The sequence below is a fragment of the Mchenga conophoros genome, linkage group LG1 (genome assembly GCF_057382185.1).
Source record: "Mchenga conophoros isolate Kocher_MC1m ecotype Shallow Benthic linkage group LG1, M_conophoros_male_GT1.1, whole genome shotgun sequence".
Lineage (NCBI taxonomy): Eukaryota > Metazoa > Chordata > Actinopteri > Cichliformes > Cichlidae > Mchenga > Mchenga conophoros.
This window is the reverse complement of record NC_140526.1, coordinates 28,554,421-28,573,911: the sequence shown is the minus strand read 5'-3', so window position 1 is coordinate 28,573,911 and position 19,491 is coordinate 28,554,421. Positions and strand designations below refer to the sequence as shown.

General features: G+C 41.6%; 1 protein-coding gene across 1 annotated transcript; it reads left to right on the top strand.

The window, feature by feature from the left end:
- The first annotated feature begins 2,193 nt into the window (after positions 1–2,193).
- On the top strand, positions 2,194–6,478 carry gatm (glycine amidinotransferase (L-arginine:glycine amidinotransferase)). The gene is made up of 9 exons (XM_085273318.1): positions 2,194–2,354; positions 3,211–3,429; positions 3,532–3,727; positions 3,847–4,037; positions 4,258–4,395; positions 4,605–4,769; positions 4,868–4,931; positions 5,037–5,153; positions 5,268–6,478. Exons 1-9 carry the CDS (start codon positions 2,286–2,288, stop codon positions 5,378–5,380), a joined length of 1,272 nt encoding a protein of 423 aa, XP_085129444.1. The 5' UTR covers positions 2,194–2,285; the 3' UTR covers positions 5,381–6,478.
- The last annotated feature ends 13,013 nt before the right edge of the window (positions 6,479–19,491 follow it).

The window sequence follows — 19,491 nt, the reverse complement described above, 5'->3', positions numbered from 1 at the left end:
GTCAGACAGACATCTGACAACCACAAAGGGGTAATGAGGTCAGGGAAAAAGAAAAAGAAATACTTGATTGGTATGTATTACGCTAGTGTGCGGGCTGGTCTGTCCAAAGGTACAAAAGCCTTCTAAAGATAACCGGCATGCTTTAAAAAGACCATACTGAGGTTCCTGAGTTTGTACGTGCTAGACTACCTCTCCTTTACCATAAGGCAGACTTCAGGGACTCGCTGTACTTTGTACACCAGCTGTGTATTTATCTGCTTCGTTCAGTGCTTTCCCTCACCTTTTTGATAATGAATGCATGAATGGAGCCTGACATGCCAATGCATTTCTAATACCTTGTCACAAAATTGTCTGTGACTTTTTTAGACTGGTAGATGATGCTGTCTCAAAGGGATAGAGGGGATTGGGGTGGGTATCTGAAGGCATCATCTTAGCATATCCTTTGGGCATCAGCCAGAGATTTTCATTTTTTTTTTAGAGAGCGAGGTAATATCCGGGGTCACTGAGTTCTCCAGGTTGTGAAACTCGTGTGAGCACAGTCCAGGGAAGCATGTGGTGACCCAGCCAACCTCTTTGATTATGCCATCTCCTGTTTTCACACTTTTAGGAGCTTTGTGAATGACTGATTGATACTGATCTCAACAGGCATCTTGCAATTTTATTGCTTTTATAGACAGGAGTGTACGTGCGTTTGCGTCACGATCCTGGGTCTTTTGACCCAGCGTTTTGAGTTTTAGTTTATGTTTAAGCCCTTCAGGTTTTCTAAGTTCATTTTTTATCACGCCTAGGTTGTTCTAGTTCTTTGTTATTAGATTCCCCTTGTGTCTTCCACCCCTGTTAAGTCTCCCTTGCCCTTCGTGTGTTTCATGTCTCTGTCTTACGTTGTCAAGTTCAGGTTGTCATGTCTGCGTCTTATGTTTCCTGTTTTATTTTGAAGAGGTCTTGTGTTCCTTTGTTCATCGTGTCTAATGTTACTCTTCCACTGGGACGTCGTTATGTTCATGTGTGTCAGCTGTTTACCCCATGTGTTCCCACTTCTCTCATTAGCCTCCTGTGTGTATTTAGTCTGTGCGTTCTCATTCAGTCTTTGTCGGATCGTCTGTGTTGTTCTCATGCCAAGTCCTGCGTTCAGGTTTTCATATATATGCGCTCATTATCATTGCCATGTTTAGAGTTTTGTTTTTCTGTTTGCCAGGGTTTTTCATAGTTCGTGCTTCCTTTCTAGTTTACCCAGTTTAGGTTATTGCTTAGTTTGCATTGTTTTTGCCCTTTTATTTTGTACTGTTCTGTCTGCCTTAATAAACAGCTCATCATCAGTTAAGTTTGAGTTTTAGAATGTCTGCACCTGGGTCCACTATTCACACTCCACGCAGTTAGAGTCCGAACCGCAAAAGAAGCGCGTGTTCTCGGAAAAGTTGCAGGGGGTAAGCTGGCTTCAAACAAATGATGTGGTGCAGAATATGCCTTGAAAATCCCACTCTAGCGGACAAAAACAGTGCCTTTTATATGTACGCAAACGCGCGTTGCAACTTATCTGGTGCGCGTCTTTTATTTGGACAGCGAATGCGCACCTGCGGCCCACTTATGTGCACCCCTGTTTATAGAGCATGCGCGACAAACTTAATCCTCTTAGCCGCTAAGAGTAGGACTGCTCTCAAGAGCTGGCAACAACGTACTAGTTTCACTTTGTTTAATTTAAAACACTTTTCACTATTCGTGCCTTTATTTTGTAATTGGAACAATAAGCGGGGTTAAAAGATCTTTAAAAGGAGAATCATTTTAACCCTCGTTTAATAGCTGAATAAAATCTTAAATCAGTGGTGGGCTGCTTGCTTTATTTGTTTTTTGAGGCATTGTGTGCCGAAGCAAAGAAGATGCACCCCACTGCACTGCAGTACCAAAAATCGTTTTCATTTCTTTTTTAAAATCATAATAATGCTCACACATGAGAATCTATATTTTTACAGATAACAAGTTTGCATCATGCACAAACCCGCTACAAGCCTGTAGTCAAAATAGCGCTTTTCAGATGTTCGCGGAAACTTTTAACGGCGCTGGTCCACCTGATAAGAATGTGCTGGCGTAAGGGATTGTGTTTCAGAAACGCGTTTTTCCTCAAGTCACGTTGCCCCACAACACAAAAGCGACCAATGGCCTAAGAGGCACGTAGTCCCACAGCTATAAAGTTGGCTTTGAGCTGAGGAGTCTTCATTCATGAGCATACTGAGAAGTGGATCCTGCGCTGCCGTTTGATTCCACTGACACACTCACTATTACGTTGGACAATGCTGCGAGTAAGATGCCTGAGAGGAGGTAGCAGGGGGGCCGAGGCTGCCCATCTGATCGGAGCAATGGTTGGTATTACGGTGGTTTAATGTCTTCTGTGTCTTTCTCTCGCGCTCGCTCACTCTCTCTTTTCTCTTAAGCAGCGTTTTTGTTATAAAGCACAAGTCAGTCAAAGCGAATAAACTGTGAAAATATGATTAAATTTGGCATTTCTCTTCACATCTGCCGCTGCACTTCATTGCTTTGTTAATTTGTTATTTGTCTAATTAACACTAGAAGCGCCGAAGCAGTCATAATGACCCCGTTTGGAGGAGACTGTGTTGCAGAAATGAAGCTGAGGGGATTTTTTTTTTTTTTTTTTAAATCCAGTGCATAAATCGTAATTGCACCGATTATTTCCAAGAAATCTTCCTCCAGTGACTGGCGTGATTTTCTTAACTGCTGACAAAGCTTTTTTTCTGGTTGCCTGAGTGACAGTGAACAGCTGTTTGGCACAGATGCGCTCTCAAACTCAGTGACACTGAAGCTGTTCCCGAGCCAGCGGAGGCCACACTGTAGAGGCTATCGGTGGAGATAAGGCTTCTTAATAAAACGTGTACTTTGGCACCAAACCAATCAACCTCACGGAAGCTTTTTCGCTTTGAAACCCAAGGAGCCTGAATGTGTTATCGGTTAACACACAGATCAGCCGCTTTCTACGCGAGCTGGGGGCATTGAAATAAAAATAAAAATAAACACCACTAAATAGGAACTTCATGTAGACCGATCTGTTACTGCACATAGTGTAAATATGTACTGAACTGATCCAAAAGGGGAAAACAAGATCTATTAAATCCAAAGATTTTATGCAAAAGTACATGAAATTTTTGTTCAGCAAAATATATATACAAAAAAAAAATCTTAATGTGTTTTCACTTCCATCAGCTTGGCCGGGCGTTGAACGGATGGGTGCAGAAGACCCTGCAAAGCACTTCAAGTGCAGCAGCTGCACAGCCACAGCATGTAGTTGAAGAGGAACATGTTACTGAGCCGGTTCCTCAGGAATGCCCAGTCTGCAGCTACAATGAATGGGACCCTCTGGAGGAGGTGATTGTGGGGCGAGCTGAAAATGCCCACGTGCCTCCCTTCACTGTGGAAGTGAAAGTAAGCAATGCTGTCAGAAGATGCTTTGACTCAAAGCATCCTTGTCATTTCTCTCAGCTGTCAGATTGACTCCATGTTGTTATGCTACAAACCTCTCATCAGGCTAACACATATGAGAAGTACTGGCCCTTCTACCAGAAGTATGGGGGCTGGTCTTTTCCTGCGGACCACTTGAAAAAAGCAGTTGCTGAGATCGAAGAAATGTGCAATATTCTGCGTCACGAGGGCGTCGTTGTGAAGAGGCCAGAACCCGTCGACTGGTCTGTGGAATACAAAACACCAGACTTCACCTCATCAGGTAAAAAGACAGAAATATGTGTTTGACAAATATGTGTGACATAAAGGTGTTAATGCATCACACTGCAGTTTATAAATGAGTCATTGTAAAGTAATTCTCTGCTGTTGACCCTCTTGTAGGAATGTATGCGGCCATGCCCAGAGACATCCTTTTAGTGGTGGGAAACGAGATCATCGAGGCTCCTATGGCGTGGAGGGCTCGTTTCTTTGAGTACCGAGCCTACAGACCTTTAATCAAGGAGTACTTCAGAAAAGGTGCAAAGTGGACCACTGCTCCTAAACCAACCATGGCCGACGATCTGTATGATCAGGTGAGGCCTTAGTTTGGGAGCTATAACATAGCCAGGTGGTCATTTCTCAAGGCAAGGACTTAAGTCAAAGTTGCATTAACACCTAAACAGCTTGTCTATGTTCTTTATAGCAAACCAAACCTCTTTGCATCAACTTTATTGCTTTGTACATGATAGTGTGACAGCAGGCTATTCCTATATCTCAAAACGGGTGTAAATCCTTTTTATGTGTGCCTTTCAGGATTATCCCATCCGCACAGTGGAAGACAGGCACAAATTAGCTGCTCAGGGGAAGTTTGTGACCACGGAGCACGAGCCCTGCTTCGATGCTGCTGACTTTATTCGAGCTGGGACGGACCTCTTTGTTCAGAGGAGCCAGGTATGAAGGATATTTTGCTTATTTTATGACATCCTATGGGTGATATCTTCTGCTGAAATGGTAGTAAAATGCACAACAAACCCCCACACACGCATATATAGATCTCTCTTTTATCCATTGCACTTACAGAAAAAAAGAATGTTTCTCTGAATATGAATGTGAAGCTTGGATAAGCTCCTGAAACTTCTTTCACACTGCTTTTTATTCAGGTTACAAACTACATGGGAATTGAGTGGATGCGCCGTCATCTGGCACCAACCTACAAGGTCCACATAATCTCCTTCAAAGACCCTAACCCCATGCACATTGATGCCACGTTTAACATCATCGGGCCAGGACTCGTGCTGTCAAACCCTGATCGCCCATGTCGCCAGGTACTGAAGTGCTGTGCTGCCCTCTTCTGGGTACACTTGTACACACCACCACCACAGAGTGGCCCAAACTTACCAGTGCTCTTTGTCTTTTCCCTCAGGTAGACATGTTCAAGAAGGCTGGCTGGACAGTTGTAAAACCACCAATACCTTTGATTCCCGATGGTGGGTACTCAAAGTAAAAATTATTTTCTTTCACTCACAAAAAAAAGATGATATTTAGATTTATTTATTTTTTACTGAAAAAAACCCCACTCTCTTGCTGAGCAGACCACCCACTGTGGATGTCCTCCAAATGGCTGTCCATGAATGTCCTGATGCTGGATGAGAAGCGTGTCATGGTTGACGCCAATGAAACCAGCATTCAGAAAATGTTTGAGAACCTCGGTGAGCCTCTATAAGCACCCCCACCTTCACCACCTTATTTATTTTTAGTAAACTCAATTTCAGCAAAAAATAAGAAAAAATGCTCCATAACTGTGTGTGTGTGTTTAAATGCAGGTATCAAGACCATAAAGGTGAACATTCGCCATGCCAACTCCTTGGGTGGTGGCTTCCACTGCTGGACAACTGATGTCCGCCGCCGTGGTACCCTGCAGTCCTACTTTCACTAGCCTTGCCAGAAACAGGCAGTTTTATTGAGCTTTGAATATAAAGCCTCAGTCCGGAATCACTGCAATAATCCATTTTTTATTATCAGTCAGTTTTAACCATCAGTCAACAAAGGCTGAAACTTTCCTAAACAAAAAGGCGATCTTTAAACCTATCTTTTTCTAAATGTGTATTCAGGTGTCGCCTGCTGAAACTCAAAGTTTTAATTCTTTAAACTGGCAAAAACAAATGATGGATAATAATAACGAAGACAGGTGGCACCGAAGCCTTTACCGGATTGTGTCTTTATATAGTAAACGAATATTTATGGATTGTTTTGATTTGACATTGCTGCACATCACAGTGCCTTTGCAGACAGCTTTGTTTGGAGACAATTAGAATATACTGGATAATCTCAATAGCAAAAAAATGAACATCACTTGAATCAGTGATCTCAATAATAACTGCATTTCTGGCCTGGCTGTTGTGAAGTTGAAGTTTTTATGGCTTTTACATCAAACGCCAAAGCTTTGAGGACAAGGTACAATTTGGTATGTGAATGTCATCAGACTAGGGCACAGGAGGAGGGAAGCCTCCTCATGAAACCTCAAAACCACAATCCTACCTTTTTCAAAAAGAAGAAACCAAAACATTTTTTTATTTAAATAAATATACACAACTTTTACGTAGGTCATTAAACAATATTAACTTCAGTTTATTGAAAGAGGGGAAAAATGTTCTGTTTATATTTTCCATATTCTTTATTGGATTTTCCCAACAATTCCCAAATGCATGAAAGTATGTGATCCATATCAGATTTTGTATACCTTTTTCCTCTGCTGTTTTCTCCTATTGCAAATCTGGGCCAGCTATATGCTAGTAGTCATTCTCACTAAAACTGCTTGGCTGCTTTTTGTGTCTTCAGGATGGAAGATGTTTTCTTGTGAAGATTTCTGTTTTTTTATTCCTTTGCCGCTGACAGGGTGGGATGTAAGGCATTAGCCTGTCTTGATATTTATTGTGAAACAATAAATTAAAGGGACATTGTGGCTCAGCAGAGGAATGCTAGTGGTGTTTTGTAATGTGCAATGTTAATAAATTAAAGCAAGTTGTGTGACACAGCTGTGATTCTGTATTTGTGTTTCCATCCATCCATCCATCCATCCATCATGAGGGTACAGTCTGTCACAGGGCTAACACAGAGAGCTGGACAACCATTCGCTCTCACATAAGATAAAAAAAAGATATTTTATTAGTCCCACACGTGGGAAATTTGTTTTGTCACAGCAGGAAGTGGACAGTGCAAAAGTTATATAGCAAAAATTAGAATACAATAAGAATAAAATACTGTACAGAATAGAATAGAATAAAAATAAAATAAAATACTATATACAGTAGAATAAAATAGAATAAAATATACAATAGGATAAAAATAGAATACAAATTCTATTTACACCTGAGTAAAAATACAACTTCACACCTGCAGTTTAGATAATAACAAATTAAGATAACTTGAGCATATTTTTTGGACTGTGGGAGAAAAATCCCACGCAGGCACAGGGAGAGCATGCAAACTCCATTTTAATTATACATTATATTTTATTTGATATACCGGTACCTCCGATTATAAACTGGAGAGCATTGCAGTATTGCATATCTTAATCAACCGTCCACTGCACCAGTGTCAAGAGCCCATGCTGTAAAAGCTGACTGGTATTTTGGTAATACAAGTTAAAGATGCCTCACTGCAAATAAAAGTTCTGCAAAAAATCTTTTTACATAAGTGAATTTATAGGACTATTCTCAGCATGGAGTACTCCTTGTACCGTACTATGGGTCCCTTTTACATGTTCACCACGGATTAATGTGTTAGCGGCTTTAATGCCATCAGGGTCCTGAACGATGTTACAAAACACACAAGCAGTTTAAAAAGTGCTCTTGTGTTTTGAGTTGAAACTTTAACCGGTTAGATTCTCAAACATAGTTGGAGCATAAAGTGACTTAAAACTGAAAACTCCAAAAACAAACTTTTAACTGTACTGTAGTTACATGCAGTACTGGAGCACATGCGTACTTTGTTACTGCTGATATCACACATTAGCTTGAGCAAAGAGGGCCACTAAGGGTAACACAAACCCGTGAACCTGGGACCCCTTCATCTGTTTGATAAATGGCACCGCAGTTTCCAGTGCATGTGGCACCACATTTACTGTAACACCTTTAAGTCTGTAAACATTAACCAGGCTGATTTGTCAGTGAGTGGAACATTGCATCATATATTATTATGTAAACCTGACTACTGCCAATAGAAACTACTGTAAAGGAAAAAAACATGATAATATCTGCTTTAGTCATTTATTCATTTACCTTAATTTAAAAGGCAGAATCTTGGAATATAACCATGAGCATGTTAGATTAACATTGTAGTTTGTGGACATTGGCACTGTCTTCTGTTAACTGCAGTTTTGTCTTTTAATATTGCATAAACTTTGTAATTAACTCATTCCTTTCTTTTATTCTTTTTTCGCTCGGGTTCAAATAAAAAGCCGGTGTTTTAAAATGTGTTCACCTCTCCGCGCTCTTCTTATGGGACTGAACAATGCTGTTACTGTGTAAGAAGTTTTAGATCTTAGCTAAATGGATAGCACTGCATGCAAAGTAGAACAAGTCATGAATTAAATATGTAATGGCCAATTTCAGCAAATGAAATTGTTTTCCTCAGCATGCAAGATATTTAAGGCATTACTTTTACACTGAGAAGATGACATAGTGACAAAGAACATCAGGTGCTTGGCTCTAACAGCCTGCGGCAGCAGGATCACATTTCCAGGTCGTCAACTGCTGTTCGTGATTAAAACACCCTCACTTTCAATCTAAGTACATTTATTACTCTCGAACTTTAAGACTGTTCAGTCTTTGTTTCAGCACGGCATGTGCAGCCTTTACCATGTCTGTGCTCTTCCCACCTCGTGCAAGATGGCAGGACCACCTCAATCTGAAGTCATTTGATGCTGACCCTGAACACCATTAAAGATCTTCAAGTAATCTCCTTTGATGTTTGGCAGTTGCTGTAATTGTGCTGTTAGGAGGCTAAATCCTCAATTTCCTCAATCTAGTTAACATTTTTAGGAACCGCTGCGTTTGACAACAAAGACAAGACAAAAAACAGTTTGTTTACCATCCACAGACATATCCTGACCATGTCCAGCTTTCTGACTTTACTAATTTGTCAATCATGTTGGATTCGTAACTGATTCACCTTTGTCTCAATGTGGTTTGGATCAAACTATCAGGCTGGACCTGGTGCCTGTGGTGAGACACACACATATTTTATAACAGGAGAGGTTTACTTCGAGCCAAGTCACTTTTCTATGCAGCTGCTCAACTGTGTGTCTTTTTTTCTGATCCTATGTAGACCCGTGCAGATGGGCTGCTTGTTTGTACAGCTGCCTAATTGAGCAACAGTGCAGCTGCCACTGCCACTGTCTCCAAACAGGAGAATTGATTGGGATGTTGTAATGATCAGGCTTCACTGTAAGCAGGAGCACAACACTCACCTCCTCAATTCCTCTTATCTGAGGACGAGTTTAGGCTCAGAAACAACCGGCTGCTCAGTTTATACTCGTCAAATACATAAAGCAGTGAAAATGTAAGATATCTCAGGAGCATGGGGGGGAGGGGGGGTATCCACAGTGGTGTAAATAGTACAAAATATCAGGAATATATGACATATTCTAATGGTCTCTGGTCCATCAGGATAGATATAAGTATTAACACTATTACATCTGAACAGCGACTTTAAAGTAAAATGTGAGAAAAAAGTAGTCTTAAATAACACAGGGAGGCAGCAAATCTCATGTCACTTGAGTGGTGGTTTAAGCGTCTTGTCTCTGCCGATAGCAGGTTTAACAGGTTAAAGTACTTTTTTGCATTTGCATCACCATAAATACTATGCATAACTCTTACTTATAATGGATGGCAACACTGCAGAGGTCAGGCTGAGTAAAAAGTAACTTTTTCAGGTGGCCGTGCACGCTCAGGAAAACACGCACACACATCGATTACATGCTTCTAAGGCGTCTGCAGACTGGAGAAAGTCTAAAAAGGTCAAAACTCCAGCAACACGTAGTAGTGGTGTATTGGACAACCTTATTGTGAAAGCATTTAATCAGGCTCACATGACACGTTACCCGATGAAGACAAGAGGAAAGATGAAAACCAAAACAACAGCATTGCAAGGAAACCCACTTCTGTGGCAGCCAGCACAGCTTTTTTTTTTTCCAATGTGTTTTCAGCTCTGAGGGGCCCTTATTTGTCTAATGCACAAACCGAGAAGGTTGTAAAGCTTGCTAAGAAGGTTGCATACTCTCCTGTTTTCACCTTTTTAGTTAACTTTACCTTCTTTTAACTTTTTCTCATCATCCGATGGCCCCGACACAACCAAACACTAATGCGTGGATGAACATGTTAATATAGAGAATTATACCCAATTTCACGTGTGAATGACAAATGTGACCATGAGAAGCTGAAGCACTTTAGGAGCAGCCCTTGGTTGCACAGTCTAAATATAGGCTCAAGGTTGCACATGAAAAGAAGTCAAAACAATGTCTTAAAGCGCTCGCACCAGTGAACCGGCTGTAACTACATAAGCATGTTGTTCAGTGAGCCTGATTATGTTTCGTCAGGCCGTGTCCATTTTTGGGGGACGTAAATGAAGTCCCCCATAATGTAAATCATTAAGCCATGGTTCAGGATGCCAGCTGTGATCGCTCTGCGTTTTCTTTTATATAGGAAGTTGGTTTGCTTGATATGCTGGAGAATTTATAAAATGGACTATAAAGAACAGGATTCATTCAGAAAACTGTCCTTAACCTGGAGAAGAAAAGATTTTTTGCTTTAAAGGTGTGCTTTAACAACTTCTTTCACTTTCACCACAAAGATTCTGCGAGTACAACACGTGAAGACAATAAATGATAAAGCAGTTTTCTCAGCATCTGAACATCCTGAGACGCAGCCGCCGAGCTGTCTCAGAATCACCTGAGGCATGATGCAGCTGAGCATTATTCCTCTGCCTTTTTAATATTATTGCCTGATAATATTCATGCTTTGTTTGGAAACTTGCATGGGTCAAAACGTAACCAGTTTCATTTAAATGCTTATTTTACAGGAGCTGCCAGTAGAGAGCAACAGAGCGCACTTTCCAATCTCTAGACAACCAAAAGATCCCTAAAAATGTTTCACTTGTGGTAAAAAGTTGGCCAACTGAAATACGTTATCTAAATATTTGGGCTACACTCCCAAAGTGACATAATAACTGGTCTGGAGAGATTCTCACTTCCTATTCTGATTTGATGTCCTAAAAACTAAAATAGTTTGTTAAGAAAACATGAACATTATCCTGGAAAATTAATCATTTTGGCGCCTCCTAGTGGAAGAATCGTGGAATAAATCTTTAGAGTCAAACGCACAGCCTTTCAGCAGATATCAGGCACTTACACAAAGTAATGTCGAGCATGAAATCAGTTGCAGTAAACCCATATGGCCCAAGTGGAGCAATTCTCAGTTCTTATTTAACATCTTTTACACACTTTACAAAGCCTCCAAAAAGTAACCTCTGCAAGGCTACACTTCCCATTTGAAATGATAAATGTTATGTCATAATAATCAAATCACTGACATGACTGGGCAGAAATTCATTTTCATTCATCGGTATTCTAGACCAACTTTAAACTTATCTCGAAAGATAAACATAAATGTCAGACTATGTTTTTAACATATTTTTTTTTTAGCCTGTTTTCTTTTGCTTACAGGAGCCGCCTCTAATGTTATGGTGTGTTGTCGCTTTAGTGTCGTCACTGTGAGATAAATCATTGCTTGAGGGGCGTGTAAGTATGTAATGCCGTTATGAAAACTAATGAAATGAATTATGAAATAAAATTTCACAACAATTTTGCTAGCTGGTCTATTATTCAGAAACCGGTGATTGATTTAAGTGATTATTAACTCTGTGTTATTGTTGTTGTTTTAATTTACTTAATGCACCTTAGTGTCTCAATCCTTGAATATAACATGGATATATCAGTTTTAAAAAGCTGCAAAATATCAATAAGGTTAGAGTAACAGAGGTTTCCTTGGTGTTACTGCCTGACTCGCTGGCCACTTCATTAGGTACACTTGTTCAAGTGCTTGTTAATGAAAATATGTAATCAGCCAATCTCTTGGCAGCAAATCAGTTCCCCCAGGCATGCAGACATGGTCATGATAACATGCTTAAGTACAAACTGAGAATCAAAATGAGGAAGAGAGGTTATTTAAGTGACTGAATGTGGCATGGTAGAGAAACTGTTGATCTGCTGGGATTTTCCCACAAGGCCATCTACACATCTACATGGTCTTAAAAAGAGAAAAAAAAATGCCTTGTTGATCCCAGAGGTCAGAGGAGAATGGCCAGACTGTTTTGTACAGACAGGAACAAGAAAATAAGCAATCGTTTCAGTCGAGGTACGCAGAAGAGCATCTCTGAACATGCAGCACCTCAAACCTTGAAGCAGATGGGCTACAGCAGCAGAAGACCACATCGGCCTCTTCTGTCAGATGAAAACAGTAAACTGAAGCTACGAACTGGACAACTGAAGATTGGAAAAATGTTGCCTGGTCTGATGGCATTGTGGTGGTGGTGTAATGGTGTCGGGGATTGCTGCTTGCTACACCTTGGCCCTGTTAGTAACATATAGCGCCATTTTTACTGTATAGCCAGTATTATACACCACCATGTTCTGATGGCTGCTTCCAGCAGGATAACACACCATGTCGCCAAGGTCAAATCATCTCGTTTCTTAAATATGACAAGGAGTTCTCTGCGCTCAAACGGCCTCCACAGTCACCAGATCTCAATCAGCAGCAACCGTGAGATGCTATCATGCTAATGTGGACTAATATTTCTGAGGAATGTTTTCAGCACTTTGTTAAATCTGTAGCATGAAGAATGAAAGCACCTCGGACGTGAAGAATGAAAGCACCTCTGACCCCAAAAGGGAGCTGTGGTATTAGCAAGGTGTGCCTAATAAAGTGGCCAGTGAGTGTGCTACCACGCTGAATGGAATCACATGATGTCTAAGATGAGTTAACTCGACAGATATAAAATGCAAAAAGGAATTTTGCTCCTTGAGCAACGCACAGTCGCTGACAACCTCAGGACTTTAGCATGTAGACAAAACACGCAGTTTAACAGTGAAGCAAACGTAAAGAAATGACAGCCTCACTGTCCTACGATGTCCCGGCTAAAGCATGTGGCAGCACAAAGTACAATGGTGATAACTGAGAGCCAAACATGCATAAATAAGAGAAGTGTAAATAAGGTAAAGTAAACATGTCATCTCTTCATGAATAATGCAGCCACTGTTACTGACAGCTTATAAAGAACTGAGCATGATCTGTCACCGGATTCATTTATGTGCTCTCATCTGTCAAATCTCTGACGTAGATTTATATAACACTTACATTCTTCACATTGCTTTTTTTTCTCCTTTTTTTATTGAGGCTGTAAACCATTTGAGGCTGGGTTTTGTTTGTGGGCCATGCCTTAAGGAAACTGAGCAAACTCTTATAATATGCTGCACAAAAAAAAAGCTCCAAAAAGCAATTGATGGTTTTAATATTGAATCTGTGATAGAGTGCAATACAGCCATGTTCTAGCATTATAGCATTTTGTGGCTCTGGGACAGCTTTTAGCCTGTTGAAGCTCACTGTCATCAAAGGCAACACAGACACAGACTGAACTATGTTAAAGGGGAACGCTGCCAATTTTACACATAGAACGCAATTTACTTGTCATGGGGAGGACTATTATGAGTATGTGTCAGGGCCTTTCCTAAGGCTAAGAAAACACGTGTGAAGCCAAGTTTATCTGAGAGTATTTTTTAATAAAGTCTGCAGTCGGCACACTCAAAGGCACCCAGTTTAAATGATGGGTGTGTATAGGGAAATGTTTCTACTGAAAGGATGCTATTGGTGGTTTATAGGAAATGTCTTCTTCTTATGATGTACTGCGAGCCCACCAACTTAGCACAACTGCTAATACTTTTATTGTCTGCATCTTGCTCATTTTCAGCTGAACAGTGTCAGTTCATTGGACTCTGGCTACTGCCCTCCTTCTTATTCTTCACGTGCAACAAATCTCCACTGAAACATTTGTTATTTAGAGCAGCACATCTCGTCTAAATTTAGCTATCCACTTATAAACACTGCACATAAGTAAACAATGATTTTTCTTCTTCTTTTTTGCAGGCCCTCCGTCTGAAGCAAGAGGTTGTCAGTGGTGATTAAATGCAAAGAAACTAAATATAAAAATGTTTCAGCTTTTGAGGACAGACTAACACACTGACAGCTCTTCCTCCTCATTCTTCTTCCTCTTTTAGTTATCATTTTCATGCAGATGGCAGAAACGTTCCTTTAATACTGCTGTAGTAGTTACTAGAAATGGTGAGTATTTGTTCAATCACAGAAGAACGTATATTTGCACTTTCTTAAAAGATGTCTTCACTCTTTTACTGACGAACTTCAGCAAGAGTTTGATGTAAAAGCCGGCAATGAGATATATTCATTCAATCATCCAATCACCTGAAAAGTGATTTTTGAAAGTGCCACTTTTTATTGTACATGTTCCATATTTATCCATCTGTCCATGTACCCATTTAAAGTTCTGATGCTGGTCGATAAAGCTCTGAATGGTTTAGGACCAAAATACATCAATGACCTCCTGACCCAGTATGAACCATCCAGATCCCTCAGGTCATCTGGATCCGGTCTTTTATCAGTTCCCAGAGTCAGAACCAGACACGGAGAAGCTGCATTCAGCTTTTATGCTCCTTATATCTGGAACAAACTCCCAGAAAGCCTCAGATCAGCTGAAACACTCAGTTTATTTAAATCCAGGTTGAAGACTCACCTGTTCTCAGCTGCATTTGAATAAAGCACCAAATCCACACTTTTAAGCTTAAATTTCAAAACTTACATTTAACTACTGATTTTATCTACTGTTCTGATTTTATCTGTTTTGATTTTATATACTGTTTTGTTTGTTTGTTTGTTTGTTTGTTTGTTTGTTTGTTTGTTTGTTTGTTTGTTTGTTTGTTTGTTTGTTAATTAGTTAGTTAGTTTATTTGCTTGTTTTAATCAATTTTAAATCATGTTTTTTATTTGTTCTTGTTTCTAATGTCTCTGTAAAGCACTTTGAATCACCTTGTTGAATTGTGCTATACAAATAAACTTGCCTTGCCTTGCCTTGCCTTAAGAGTATTTTCGGACATATTTGTGCTGCTAGCAGTAGGTTGCCTCCAGTTCAAAAAGAAACTAAAGTACAACAAAAGATAAATAAATAAATCTAAACATACCACAGACTGGAAGCGCTGAAAGTCGTCACCAGAAGCACAAAGACGATCAGATAGTTCAAAGGGCAAGAAGCGGGACTATGAATACACAAAGGGGTTGATTAGATAAAAGACACATGTAACAAGCAAAGCTGAAGGGAAAAACACAAAGGCAGGAAGTAAAACAATATGGATGAAAGATGAGGGAATTTCAAAATAAAAGAGAAAGGCTAAACCTTGAAACTGAGACAAAATTAGTTTAAACATATGCTATGATAAAACTGAGTCAGAACACGTAAATAATAATAAAAAGGGTGTAAAGAACTCTGTACTCTGGATTAACAGTAAGGCTGTGCGGATTCTATAAGAAGCCCCTAGCTGCTCATCTCTCTGATGAAGAGCACCCAGCATGCACTGAGGTCTGTTTTTGGCCAGCTGTACGTTCAGAGCTGTTCAAAAGCTGAAGTCAAAGCTTATGACACAAGGCAGACTGTTTACTGTTTTATATCATACCCTTATTCAGTAGCTGAATAATGATGAAAAACATTAAACATCATGGGTTTATGCTATTATTAGGATTTGCAGGGGCAACATAGGAAAGGGGCTTGTCTGCTAATTAAAAGGTCGATAGTTTGATCCCCGTCTTCTTTAGCCTATGTTTCACAGTATCCTTGGGTAAGATACTGTATCACGAGTTGCCCCCAGTGCATCTGATATCCCTGTCTTAGTGTTAGTTACCAACATTGTAACTGACCAGTGACATTGTCTTAGCATTTGGTTAGCATCAGCCAAGAGGTTAGCTAATGCTCTCAAAAAATGATCACTAGCAAACCAGATTTTATATATATATATATATATATATATATATATATATAAAACACCCAGCACGCCCCTGCGGGCGGTTTATCCTTCAAGCTCGGGTCCTCTACCAGAGGCCTGGGAGCTTGAGGGTCCTGCGCAGTATCTTAGCTGTTCCCAGGACTGCGCTCTTCTGGACAGAGATCTCCGATGTTGTTCCTGGGATCTGCTGGAGCCACTCGCCTAGCTTGGGAGTCACCGCACCTAGTGCTCCGATTACCACGGGGACCACCGTTACCTTCACCCTCCACATCCTCTCGAGCTCTTCTCTGAGCCCTTGGTATTTCTCCAGCTTCTCGTGTTCCTTCTTCCTGATATTGCTGTCATTCGGAACCGCTACATCGATCACTACGGCCGTCTTCTTCTGTTTGTCTACCACCACTATGTCCGGTTGGTTAGCCACCACCATTTTGTCCGTCTGTATCTGGAAGTCCCACAGGATCTTAGCTCGGTCATTCTCCACCACCCTTGGGGGCATCTCCCATTTTGACCTCGGGACTTCTAGGTTATACTCGGCACAGATGTTCCTGTACACTATGCCGGCCACTTGGTTATGGCGTTCCATGTATGCCTTGCCTGCTAGCATCTTGCACCCTGCTGTTATGTGCTGGATTGTCTCTGGGGCATCTTTACACAGCCTGCACCTGGGGTCTTGCCTGGTGTGATAGACCCCAGCCTCTATGGATCTTGTACTCAGAGCTTGTTCTTGTGCTGCCATGATTAGTGCCTCTGTGCTGTCTTTCAGTCCAGCTTTGTCCAGCCACTGGTAGGATTTCTGGATATCAGCCACCTCCTCTATCTGCCGGTGGTACATACCGTGCAGGGGCCTGTCCTTCCATGATGGTTCCTCGCCTTCGGTTAGCCATTCCGGGTGTCTCTCGTTAACTAGCAGCTGGTTCATTTGTGCTGCCAGACGCTCGTGGAGTGCAGTCAGCTTCTTCAGCCAGTAGGCGTGAACCATGTCGGGCCCTGGTGCTGTCCAACTCTTCATACTGGAGACCCTTTCTTGGATATCTGCCACTGTGATGGTTACTGGACCCTGTTCAGGGAGGTCGCTGTGGTCTGCCCTCAGATCCACTAGCCACTGAGCATTGCCGTTATGGGTTGCATCCTTCTCCCATATGCTCTTCCAGTATTGCTCCGTCTCCAGCCTTGGTGGTACTGTTCTCTTATTGTTCCCTTGCCACTGAGAGTACACCTTTGCTGGTTCTGTGGAGAACAGCTGGTTTATTCTCCTGCCTTCTATCTCTCTGGTGTACCTCCTCAAGCGGCTGGCTTGGCAGTTTCCAAGGCTTGGCAGTTTCCAAGGCCTCAGGTATGGACAGCTTGCTGTATTTCTTAGGCACCTTATTTGTCGCACCTTTCTGCAACTCTGTTAGTTGGCTAACCTCCCTCCGTGCTACTTTGATCTTGCCCTCTAGCCTCCTTCTCCATGGAGGGTACTGCCCCTTGTGGCTGTTCAACTTGTAGCCAAGCATCTCACTGATCACTGCTGCCATATTGTAGCTTGTTAGTGTCGGTAATCGTGGTTGTAGGTTGTGCTGCATTAACATCATCTAGCAGACCTTCTGAGGGTACTTCACGTAATCTTGGTAACCGGCTACGGGGTATCCAGGTTTCAAGCTTGGCCATGATCCTATTTTTCAGGTCAGTTCCTCTCACACTCAACGATCCTTCTCCTATCGCACTTGGGGGACCTTGTTGATCCGGGCGACGTCCGAGCCGGCATGCCTTCATATTTATCTGTCTCGCTCATGTCTGCGGTAGGCTTGCTTAGCATAGGGGGTCTAGCCTTAGGACCCTTACTGGATACAGATGCCCCAGGCAGGAATCGAACTTGCGATCCTCTGTTCCAAAGGCGTGTAGTTTAACCACTACGCTATCCAGCTGCTATATATATATATATATATATATATATATATATTTTTTTTTTTTTTTTTTTTTTTTTTTTTTTTTTTTTTTTTTTTTTTTATATTTTTGTTGAGTGTATATATATATACACTCAACAAAAATATAAACGCAACACCTTTGTTACTGCTCCCATTCCCCATGGGATGGACGTAGAGACCTAAAATTCATTCCAGATACACAATATAACCATCCCTCCCAAACAGTGGTCACAAATCAGTCCAAATGTGTGGTAGTGGGCACATCTGCCATATTGAGATAATCCATCCCACCTCACAGGTGTGCCACATCAGGATGCTGATCTGACATCATGAGTAGTGCACAGGTGTACCTCAGACTGCCCACAACAAAAGGCCACCCTGGAATGTGCAGTTTTTTGCGCTATTGGGGGTCTGGGGACCCAGAACCAGTCAGTATCTGGTGTGACCACCATTTGCCTCATGCAGTGCAACACATTGTCGCATGGAGTCTATCAGATTGTCAATTGTGGCCTGTGGAATGTTGGTCCACTCCACTTCAATGGCTGTGCGAGGTAGTTGGATATTCGTGGGAACTGGTACACGCTGTCGTATACGCCGGTCAAGCACATCCCGAACATGCTCAATGGGTGACATGTCCGGTGAGTATGCTGGCCATGCAAGAACTGGGACATTCTCAGCTGCCATCTGCCCTGAACAATGTGAACCATGATTCATCCGTGAAGCGCACACCTCTCCAACGTGCCAGACGCCATCGAATGTGAGCATTTGCCCACACAAGTCTGTTACGGCGACGAGCTGGAGTCAGGTCAAGACCCCGATGAGGACGACAGGCATGCAGTTGAGCGTCCCTGAGACGGTTTCTGACAGTTTGTGCAGAAATTGTTTGGTTGTGCAAACCAATTGTTCCAGCAGCTGTCTGGGTGGCTGGTCTCAGACGATCTTGGATGTGGAGGTCCTGGGCTGGTGTGGTTACACGAGGTCTGCGGTTGTGAGGCCGGTTGGATGTGCTGCCATATTCTCTGAAACGCCTGTGGAGACGGCTTATGGTTGAGAAATGAACATTCAATGCACGGGCGACAGATCTGGTTGACATTCCTGCTGTCAGCATGCCAATTGCACGCTCCCTCATTGCTTGTGGCATCTGTGGCATTTTGCTGTGAGACAAAACTGCACATTCCAGGATGGCCTTTTGTTGTGGGCAGTCTGAGGTACACCTGTGCACTACTCATGATGTCAGATCAGCATCCTGATGTGGCACACCTGTGAGGTGGGATGGATTATCTCAATATGGCAGATGTGCCCACTACCACACATTTGGACTGATTTGTGACCACTGTTTGGGAGGGATGGTTATATTGTGTATCTGGAATGAATTTTAGGTCTCTACGTCCATCCCATGGGGAATGGGAGCAGTAACAAAGGTGTTGCGTTTATATTTTTGTTGAGTATATATATATATATATATATATATATATATATATATATATATATATATATTTTTTTTTTTTTTTTTTTTTTTTTTTTTTTAATAAAGAAAACACGTAAATACTCCCCCTCCCACACACACACACCCCACACACACTGCAAAGTTATGACATCACAACAACATGATTGGTCAGTAAAGTTGCGATGTTGATCCTGGACCAACATTATTACGATGATGTAGGAACAAAGCCAACACGAGGGCATCAGATACACCATGTCGGCAACATAATTAGGCATCGAAAAAAGCACTTTGGTGAATGAAATGCTAAAATTGAGTAGAAAAAGTCCTACACAAGTACCAGACCATATTATGGTCATGATATTCTTGTGTCGGGTGCCTTTAAGTACTTGAGTATTTTAAAGTTATCTAATAGAAATATTAAAGAAGGAATACACACAAAGCCTAAGAGACAGAAGAGGGAATGATTTGAAAGCCATTAGAAATCTGACTCTTCAGACCAACGGGCACAGTCACTACAATATATGACCTGTTGCAAATACACATTTCCATGCAGAGCATTGCAATTTTGCTGC